Source organism: Prenolepis imparis, unplaced genomic scaffold (assembly GCF_030444845.1).
Source record: "Prenolepis imparis isolate NDT839.2.m4 unplaced genomic scaffold, iyPreImpa1.0 SCAF_10, whole genome shotgun sequence".
Lineage (NCBI taxonomy): Eukaryota > Metazoa > Arthropoda > Insecta > Hymenoptera > Formicidae > Prenolepis > Prenolepis imparis.
In genome coordinates, this window is record NW_028141168.1 from 13,424,910 (window position 1) to 13,436,370 (window position 11,461).

Consider the following 11,461-nt stretch of genomic DNA (forward strand, 5'->3'; position numbering starts at 1 on the left):
TTTTAATTTTATGAAAGCAATAAAAAATAAACATAAAATTACAAATTAAATTTCGTCGCTCACCCATATATTTCGCAAAGCGAATAAATTTTCTTTTTTTTTTTCTCTGCATTTTTAACAGTATTAAAATAAATTTGGGTGCACTTAATGCGCATTGAAGCACATTAATGAATTTATAGGTTTGTTCTTTTTAACTGCACTGATGCACTAGTGCACACTGGTGCAATAAGTTAAAGTGAGACAAATATATTTTGTTTCACTCTAACTTATTGCACTAGTTCATCAGTGCAGCTGAAAATAACAAACCTTATAATAGCATATAATTAAAACAGTATAATAATTAAAATTAAATATGCGAATTATTATATATAATATAAACGAGTAAATTTTTAAATTTTTATCGATTGTTGGTCAAAAATTCACATCAAAGACATTATATCATGTGACTTTTATCTATATGTACACATCATGTAAAGTCAGCTGATTCTGGCTGATCCTGATTCTCAAATGCAAGTGGCAGAAAAAGAAATGGTCAGAGAGGAATATCCAATTCCGAAAGAGGGAAAAGAAGAGGAAGATATAGAGGAAATAATACAACCGGAAGAAAATAATTCCGATAATATCCATGAGGAAATGGAGTGTACCGAAGAGGAAGAACATGCCGATGACATTAATAGATGTCTGGAGGAAGATGTATATTCCGATATCGGTAAATATATCTTAAACAGATCTTTGTTTTTATGCACAAAAGTACAAGTCTATTTGCAACAATTTAAAAATTGTGTCTATGCCTACGACACAATGCTGTAAAATTTATAAATACACATGTACAGGAAACTAAAAGACAAGTTTTATAACATTCCTAATGCATTTTTAAATAAATAATGCATAAAAATAATTTTGGAAACATTTAAATTGTTTGGAGAAATAAGCTTTATCAGCGAATAAAGATATACAATATATTAAGTACATTTATAGAATGGCTTATTGCAACTTAATAAAGGAGAAGAAATGTCGATTAAAATTAATATTTTTTTATAATATTGCACACACACAATTATATAGAAAAATTAATTATTTATAATTGCTTATAGGTATCAAAGCATTAGAAGACGAGTTGAACCATTTGGAAACTGCTCTGGATCATTTGGAGAGGAAAAATGATGATATACATGCAGAATTGATTGAACTGTTGCAATCTAATCGTGAAACTAGGAAACAATTTCAAGAATCGCTGCAAATTGTGAATCAACAATCACAGTGATAATTATTATATATATATATATATATATATTTAGAAAATCATATATACTTTGTTAATTTAATATCTAGAATCACCATTCTATTATGTTACATGTAACATTGCAAATGAAACATTTCATATATCTGTAAGAATCGAGAGATTTGATCTATTTTAAACAAAAAACAAATTGTGTTTATCAGTATTTGGCGCTCTCCTATTTGGATATACAAACTTCAATAGTATTTCTGATAATAAGAAAAAATAAATTATGCAAATAGAGTTATGCAAATTAACATGTAGTGACATACATGTATATATTTTAAAATATTAATAAACTTTTATTTATTTTATATATACATAGTGATATCAATTAGATTAAAATTTTAATTTTTATCGATGTGCTATATATAACATCTAAGAAATATGTTATTAAATTCTAATCATCTTTATTTGAAGAAATATATATTTTTCCATGTGTAATTTTTATAAGTCATACATTGATATATAGATCTTGACTAAGCATAAAATACAAAAATATATTCTTAAAAGTGAAACCTTAATATATACCCTGAAATGTACTCTTAAAAATAAAAACAAAGAAAAATATTTTTCTAGCAATAAGAAATTTATTAGAGATCTTATAACTATTAGTAACTATCTTCATAATTAACTTAAGACTCACACTATCCCGATTATGCATATAGTATGCTAGTAAATAAGAAAAGAATATCCAAAAGAGAAATACACACGAACAGTTATGTAAGTTTTATTTAAGTGTGAACAAACAGATTTGACATAATTGTCGGTGGTAGTAAAAGTATTTTTATGCTGCTAGTTTTTTAATTACACTTATATAACAGATCTAACAATAAAGAATTGTTACTAATAGATGCACAATTAAAAAAACTGATGAGAGCTTTGTATATTTTAGATCTGCAAAGTAAGATCTTGTTATAGCATTCTTAATTAATTAAGTAGTTTGGATGTATTTGTGTCTTACTCTATGTTACAAAACATAGTATCTATTTATAAGCTGATAAAAGATAAAAATTGTCAACTTGATAAGCTAACTTATCTGCTGCTGGCCCCTATTTATATCTCAAAACAATTGTCCTTTTTATTATATATTAAGTGTGATTAAGAAAATAATTTACACTATAAAAGACGATATTGGATAAAATTCAATATCTTTGATAATCTTTTTAATTTACATTTTCTCCCAATCTATAAATGTCAGAACTTGATATTTCAGACAGTGCAGTATCAACACATTGACATATGACATTATAAATATCTATTTTTACTTGTTAAGTGAAAACATTCGATTAATATTTCTCATCAAACAAATTTCGCATTAATGTAAATTGGTATTAGTAGGTGCTATCTCACAGGGTGCACAAATACACAAACAGTACAATGACTAATTGTTTTAGTGTAATTAATAAATACTTGTCACACATATTAATGATTCTTTTAAATAAATCTATACACTCAAAAAAAACTTAACTCTTTAATTTGAAATTTAATTGCAAATACTAAAGTTTAAACCTTTATGAATGAGAAATGTATATGTATATGGCTGACACTTCACTGTACATAAAAATTACATAACAAATTTTTACACACTAATCCCAAAATAATATGCCTAATTTTGCTTTTGTAGCAAATATAAAAACCTAGCTATACTTATCTCTAAATCAAGTAGAATATTAACATGATAAAGATGCAATAATTATAGCAAATATATATAATAAAATATAATTATATATAATTATACATAATTATATTTCTACTATGCAATTCGATTTAATTCATTTATTGCAGATGCACTGAATAAGTGAAGATAAGAGGACCAAATAATTTGATGCATCTGCATTGGATGGATAAACGCACTCCTATACTAACCCAACACATTAACTTATTTTAGTAGAGGTTCAAGATTAAGATTTCAGTGTTTTAATCAACTATACTAAGAGTTTTCTGATAAACTTAGACATGTTTAATAAAAACTGGTCTAATGACTAGGACAATAATCTTTGTTGAAAAAACTGATGCAATTTTCTCACATTAGTTACACATATACCAACATATGTGAAAAAGTACAGTATAATATAATCTCTCATTATTGTTATACATGTACACATCTATTAAAATTTCCATGCTATAGGCATAACATCAGGATATTAGGATTTTAAATTGTGTATGTGAAATAAGAAAGTTCTATGTAGAATAAAAGTTACTCTAATCTCAAAGGAATGCATATCAGAAATTGAAAAAATTCACAAGATACATAAAAATATCCACATCGTTTTGTGGATTCAAGAATGTTTCTATTGCATAAAAAACACTGAAATCTTGATTTGCATTATCACTTTTTACATTTCACTTCTTATACCTTAGTATTATTTATTTGAGATAATTAACAATTGCGAAGCAATCAAAAAAATATGTTTATAAGCAAAAACAGCTTCTTTTTAACATATATACACAGATTTTTTTTTATCACAATCTAAACTTTTTTATAATCTAATACTTCATACATTATATGAAAAACTGTTATTATTCTATGTTTATTTCTCTTTATAAAGTTAGTTGCAAGATATTTTTCAAAAGAAAATCGTTTGTAATTATATACAAGCAAGTATATAAGAACAAAAGTTTTATTAATATAATTCTCGTATTTGTTCATTTGCAAGATCGCAGAAAGCTATAATCATTTCGGTATTTAATTTCTTCTCTTTAGTGATATATTTAAGATTGCTCCTTTATACTTTTCATTATGTTTGTTTCATCGTGTTATATCTTATTTCAAAATTTGTAATAGGACACTTTATGTTATTTTTTACATTACCATTTTTTCTAGATAATTAATAATCCAGAAGTAGAATTTCCAATAAAAAGCTAAAAGAAAAAAAAATAGACTTATAAAAATAAGTTATACTATAATAAAGAATATTATAAAGAAAAAAATAAATATGTATGCGTGTATGTGTGTGTGTATATATACATATCTATAATTGAAAAATCATATATCAATAATATAAATTCGAAGCTTATTAATATGCATTAAAGTTCTGCAAAATTTTAATTATTTGTTTTGATTTAATTATTGATTTTAATTATTAATGAATCTAAAATATAATATTTAAATTAAATAATGATTGCAATCTCAATTCGTTATATAAAAATTTAGAATACAGTACATAATTTATATAAATGTGAAAATTTAAATGTTATACATGCGTTATTTACAAATTATATGTTATCAATATATGATAGAAGTTTCAGTGATTATTAATGATAAATTTTAATTTAACAATAAGGAAATAAGCAATTTTACAATAAACATATTTATAGTTGTTTTTTTTTTGTAATTATATCTAAAATCTAAAGGAATATAACTTTCGTTAAACAGAAAGTATTTATCTGATTACAATCAAATCTTATGTATGTAATGTTATGGTAGCAAATTCAATGGACTTTATATGATATAGATATATGATATAGACCAATCATAGTATGCTTTAAAAATTAATAAAATCTTTATGATTGCTAAATACTCTAAAATTTTTATTTATTATTTATTTTGATAGTTTTTTTCTTTTTAAAAGTATTGCATGTGCTCTATTTAGAATAAAATATACTGAAAATCAAAGGATTGTAGAAACAGTAATGAATTTGTAAGAAAAACTATACTAAATAACTTTTTATCTTGTGACAATAATCTTGATAATATTCATTACGACAATAATATTATCAAGATTATTGTCACAAGATAAAGCTTAATCTGAACCCAATACATATTGAATCTGTGCGAGTTAATTTTTAAAATAGGAAAAGAGAAAAAGATAGGATCTTAAAAATCTATTAGAAATAAGAAAGAGAAACTTACCACATATATAAATAATGTTTACGATTTTAGATTCTTACTAGAGAGTCTTACTAGAGAATCGTAAAGCAAAGCTTTATCATCTAAAGGATCTGTAAGATCTGAATTATATAGATTGTTTGTAAGTGAATCTGATGATGCTGTTGGTAGTGAAGAGGAATCATTTCCCAATAACAAATCATTGTAAAAATCTTGTAGATCGGGCGTAGGATTATATGCCATAAGTTCTCCACCAGCAGATTCATTAATAGAATCTGCAACTGTATATAATTAAAGTTTTTAATTGTTTTGATTTAATTTCATTACTTTTATTATTTACATTTTATTCTTTTATTTAATATACAAACTATAAAGAATTATTTTTATGTAAGCGTACCCAGTTACAGAAATCTTTTTTATATCTTTTTTAAATCTTTTTTTATATAAATTTAATTTACGATTTTTATCAATTCAACAATAAAGAAATTTTGTAAAATGTACAAAAAAATATTTATGCGTTTTCGACATTGAGAAATAAAGGAATGTTTAATTCGACCATTAAAAATTACAAAAACTTACTTATAGTATTATCATTATCTTTTCCACAATTTGGGTTTAATTCTGGATTAATTGGTAATCCGAATGTCATTGGATCATCTCCACTAAATAGCTATGAAAAAAGAAATAAAATATTAATATTAAATTTTCTCATAAATGTATACTCTTTTTTTTACAATAGTTCTTTTTACTAATTTATTATTCTTACAAAAATCTTTCCTTTTTTTGGAATTTAAAATTTTAATATTTACCCCTAGGAGAGTGTTAGCATCAATGCTATAACCTTCGCCATGCAAAATATCACGTAGATTCTCCAACTCTGTTTGCACTGTTCCCAGATGATTATCCATTTGTTCCCTATAATGTTATAAGTGTAAATTTAGTATTATATAAATAACAAACATTATATACAAAATGTGAAGATGATGTATAGTTTTTAGCTACAATAAAATGCAATAACAATTTTTATGAGAAATACGTTTCCTTTCTCTACAATAAACATTCTAACATTGTATTCCATCAAGTATAATCAATCACAAAAGTCAAAGCAGTCAAAATATTATATTAATAATATCAAATACAAATAAAACTAAATATTATACACAAATCTGTAAAAAATGTCAAAATAAAAACTTTGTAAAATTAAAGTTAATCGAATTTAATAATATAGACTGTGTAACAATACATAAAAAAGAGAAGTATATTTTTTATATTTTGTCATTAAACATTAAATAACTCACTACTTTTGTAAGTAGTTAGAATCAATAAATATTGTTATATACTACAAATAATGTTTTAAAAATTATTGTGAAAATTGGTAAGAGAACTATATGTCTCAAACAAATATAGTTTTATTCAGTATAATTATTCAGTAATAAATATTCAATATATAAAATATAAAAAATAATACGTTTTCACCTCTTATTAATGATTTCCACACAAGTGGACACTATCGTTACTGAATGCCAGCTTATGTTACTCATGGTCTGTGCTGAACTTACGTCGGTTCTAACCTGTAATTAGCTTCAGATATGCCAGAGGAATTGACGCAACTCAAAGATAAATCTTTTGATGAACTCGTGCTTGCTGTGTTGGCATTATCGTTTTCCTTCTGCAAAAATGTTGATGTTCCATTTTCGTTATGCAGTTCGGTACCACTTGCTGTTAAAGCAACTCTGTCGTCATTCTTTTGATCAAATGCCTCATTTTCTTGATTAGGTCCTTTGATATCTCTTTGTTTATTATCGACAATACTTTGAATGTTACATTTGTTGATTATTTCTGGAACAGTTAGGATATCTTCTAGCTTGATCATGGACGCATCATTGTCTGAGGCTTCCATATCATCTTCCACATCAGCTGAATTTTCCATTGCATCAATATCTTGCTCAACATCTTGAGATTCATTAATATTTGCTGCCATTGCTTTGAGTTTAGAACTGCGTACAGTCGCTACAGGTACAGGTTTAGATCCGACAGATTCTTTTTCAAGTAAAGCGAAAGTTGCAGGAGTTTCCTCATTGGGCATTTCAAACATATGCAATTCTTCCCTATAAACAAAGATAAGATGTTGTCAATCTTCATTTTCATTTTACAATGCTGTTCAGACTTTTTCTTTCTGTATTTATACTCAACTACTGTATGCTGTATTTATCTCAATAATATAGTAGAAACATGAAAAAACTTAGTATGTGCTCTAAAGCAACATAAGAGACAAGAGAGAAATCACATGCAATTATTTTCAATATATTATATCAATGAGTGATAGAATATCGCAGTACAAAAGCTATCACTGAGATAGAAAAAATAACAGATATGCCTAATATAATACAATATTATGCAGACAAGATATTACACATACAAAACAAATTCTTTTATAACAGCAAAATAATGTCAAGCAAAATAATATGTATGAATCTTTCAATAATGTATAAAGAATATTTTTATTATATTTAATACGTATATATATGACAAATTTATAATTGATTTCTTTTTTATATATAAATTATATAAATTAAGATACAAAAATTATATACGTTAATGTTCAAAATCAACTACTAAACAATATATTTGAAATATAGATATGTTTTGAGATAATTTATTTCATTTAGAGGAAAAATATTAAAAATATTGTATGTGTAAATCAAATGTAGATTTCCAACAAAAACTAAAAGATCTAATAAAATTGTTATAATAAAATAAAAGAATGTTTTAATAAACAAATAAACATGATAAAATAATATGAATTAGTTATATATATGGTAGATATATAAGATATTAAAATTGCACGAATATATAAAATTGTATATGAAAGAAGCAAGGCTTATTAAAGATTTTGAAAAATTAACATGCTCTTTGTAAAAAATAACAATAAAAATTATGAGAATTTACTTCTTAGATTATCAAATATATTCTCTGAATAACTATTTGTAACATTTGATTTGAGGATTTGTTTTTTTTGGCTATTACATAATTTTTCTCATATACATTCTTCTATAATATAATCATTTAGAAACTGATAAGAAATAGTCTCAAAACCTTAATGTTTTTAAAATCATTTAAATCTGATGTTTCATGCAAAATAATAGCATATATATTCATAGTCTTTAACATAACAAAATAGCTACAAATATATCTCAGGATACCAACACCAAGTGAAAAAAATGTTAACCTTGGTTTTCCTCCATTTTCCAATGAGGGGATCAAAATTTTGACAGGCATCTTGTTTTTCCTCCTGGTAATATTTAAATGCCATTTGAATAAGTATAATATATAAAAAAATGTTGACATTCAAATAATAAATATTGTTAAATTTTATTGAATGTGCAATCAAAGTATTAAACTTTAAATATTAGTTCAATTTGATAATTATAATTAATTAACACTTCAAGAATTATTATTTAACTCAATATTTACACATTTCATAAATTCTGTGAAATAGTGAAAATAGTGTAAGTTCAGTAATAATTTACTATTAAACACATATATCATGTCTCTATATAAATACTAAATACTATCTCTCTATATAGAATATTTAATACCAATCAAAATTATGTATGAAATCCGTTGTGTGCATGTAATTAAAGTCTGTAAAATTTAATTGAATACATATTCCTAAAATTTGATAGAATATTCTATTTTTTTTATATCTCTATGATATAAGATATCTTACAGAATTGGTGGAAAGCAAACACATTCATCTTTTTCTGTCTTTCATAAAATAAAAATAAAAATTATCTCAAAAAATAAAAATTATTAATATCTTAATATCTTTTTCTAATAAATCAACTCCAAATTTTGTTAAAAATAATGCTATGCGTTAACTTTCCACATATTAATATATATGAGTGTGTATATATAAAGCAGAAAATATAATAAATTAAACATACTTTTTTTTGCCCTTGCAAAGACGTTTCCTCTTCGTATCAAGTTCATGTGAATTAACTTCGATATCATCTTCTAGCAAAATCGTCTGCATAGGATTCTCGATTGAATAAACATTTTCCATATTTTCATCATCTATTGATGCTTCACTATGTTCTCCTGGACTGTGGATAATTGGAGCTCCATTCTCTAACATCCTACATTAAGAAGTTATTAAAATATATATTAATATCTTAATATATATTTTTACACATACACAATACATAGCATATGCATTATATGTAAGCTGCTATATTTTTCAACATGATAAATATTCTATGCCTGCATGTTAAAATAATTTGTACACTGCAATATATAGAAAAAATAAATAAATTTGTCAAAATGTGAATTGTTTTAAAATTAATAATATATGCATGCGCATATATATATATATAAATCTATTCACTTACTCAGCGACAATATATTCTGAATCCAAATCAGGTTCTGATGCATCAAGTTCATGAATTATTGGTCCTGTAGGAGATGCTTGTGGCTACAAAATAAATATTTATTATTACAGCATAAATGTAAAAAAAAAAAAAAAAAACATGAAAGACATTGTAATGATAATATTACCTTTGACATCTTTGTGCTTTGTTTACGTGTACGATTTGAATCATTTATCATTAATGGATATCGCCTCTTGACAGATAACCCACCTCCTCTCGATGATGGTTGTACGAGAGTAACAAGAAATTGAATAAGCTTGTTAACGATTTGTTGTTGTTTCAAGTGTTTTTGTCTTAACATTGCTATTTCTCTCCACAATGCCTCATTTTCATGTTTCATCGCACCTAATTTACTATCCAAACTCTCTTGACGACCTCTCATACTTCTTACTTCTGCTAATACCTTAGTCATTATTTCTGGTTTCATAGGAGAATGAGCTGCTTCTTGACTCTTGCTAGATGCAATCTAATAGAAAGATAAATAATATTTTATTATAACAAAATATTAATGTAATATATTTATATGTTCAACAATTTAGATTTTTATTTAGAACTGCATCTTTCATGCAATCATTAAGATTTCTTAAAAAATACTATTGCATCTTTCAAAAAATATATATAAAAGAACTAAATCAGTGTATTTATTTAAAAAATCTCAGAGTTAACTTCAAATTTTAGCTTTGTAATTATTCTTTAGATTCAAATTATTGTACTATTGCAGCATGTCTAAATGTACTCACTTTTCTTTTAATATGCTCAACTAAATATGGTTGTCCTTTATGGAAAAACTGATGTGCAAATTCCATTTCATCTTTATCACACTTTAGGCCACCCAGTTCGACAGATACCTTCTTGTGAAATCCATCTTAAATATATAAAGAATATTAATCAATATTTTTACTCTCTTTTTCCTTTTAATTTCTACTTTTTTATCAATATAGTTTCAAGATAATTTATATAATATACAACTTACACATATTTAGCTGCCGTACAAAACTAGCCATGTTATTGTGTTTATAATAATGTGGCAATAATTCCCTTGCAAACTTTGCTTGATTTTTGATGAAGAAACTTTTTCCATTCTAAAAAAAAATTAAATATATAAGATCATTTGTCTTTGTAAACTATAATAAAATATATATTATTCACCATAATCTTAAAATATTATATTGAAGTTTATTGAATCAATATAACTTATGTAACTTCAACAAGAAAGTGAGTCAATAATATTATAATTTATTTAACTGTTAATAATTTGATTATATGTTTCACATAGCATCGATAGACATTTATTCCAAAAATAAATGTCCACAAAGATTAGCAGTTTATGCGAAAGAAAGATGCAACGAAGCGATCGATTGATAAGACATAATTGATAATAATCGCATGTAATTTATGCACGTGACACAAAATGTAGAGTGCGGAAAAATATGCATCATTGAGAATCAATGTTGACGAGGCTTATGCCTTATGCATCGTGCGTGGTTGCAATTGTTCGCGACGAAGAGTTGAACTCTAGACTCTAGACAGTAGTGCAACGATTGACATCGCGTTATTTCGTCGTCTCTCGCTCGCTTCGCTCGACCAACTCGTGCGTGAACAGGTAAATAAATAAAGGTACTTACAGGTGACCAGCAAATTAGATTGTCGGTCTCCGGATCCTCAACGAGCTTCCACAACTTGGCAAGGAAAGCCGGCACGCCGGCCCCCAATTCCGCAACCGTACGCATCCTCGACGAGATATCAAACTTGAATATGCGAGTGGTGTCGTACAGTTTTTGCCGATCAGAAAATTACATCAAAATATTTCGCCCCTCCGCTGACAATGGCTGACGATATTATTCTGCTGACAAGCATTCGCAGGTGATGTAGAAGTGCGGAGGGGGAACCTGATGACCAAATCTTACCATTTCTACATCG

At 25.7% G+C, this 11,461-nt stretch overlaps 2 protein-coding genes across 5 annotated transcripts; one reads left to right on the top strand and one right to left on the bottom strand.

Moving 5' to 3' along the window:
• Positions 1–450: 450 nt before the first annotated feature.
• Positions 451–1,849, top strand: LOC145941701 (uncharacterized). The gene is made up of 2 exons (XM_083047960.1): positions 451–709; positions 1,095–1,849. Exons 1-2 carry the CDS (start codon positions 508–510, stop codon positions 1,262–1,264), a joined length of 372 nt encoding a protein of 123 aa, XP_082904086.1. The 5' UTR covers positions 451–507; the 3' UTR covers positions 1,265–1,849.
• Positions 1,850–1,963: 114 nt separating this feature from the next.
• On the bottom strand, positions 1,964–11,426 carry LOC145941700 (heat shock factor protein). 4 transcript variants are annotated; one of them, XM_083047957.1, is made up of 12 exons: positions 11,167–11,426; positions 10,515–10,623; positions 10,282–10,406; positions 9,669–10,007; positions 9,503–9,585; positions 9,059–9,250; positions 8,341–8,403; positions 6,671–7,219; positions 5,921–6,026; positions 5,691–5,781; positions 5,136–5,386; positions 1,964–4,144 (listed from the first exon to the last, which is right to left on the bottom strand). In XM_083047957.1, the coding sequence occupies exons 1-11, from the start codon at positions 11,269–11,271 to the stop codon at positions 5,154–5,156; spliced, it is 1,995 nt and encodes a 664-aa protein (XP_082904083.1). In that variant the 5' UTR covers positions 11,272–11,426; the 3' UTR covers positions 1,964–4,144; positions 5,136–5,153. The 4 variants fall into 4 exon arrangements, with proteins under 4 accessions (XP_082904083.1, XP_082904084.1, XP_082904081.1 ...); XM_083047958.1 differs by having other exon boundaries at positions 5,136–5,392; positions 6,683–7,219; positions 11,167–11,425; XM_083047955.1 differs by having other exon boundaries at positions 5,136–5,392; positions 11,167–11,425.
• Positions 11,427–11,461: the final 35 nt, after the last annotated feature.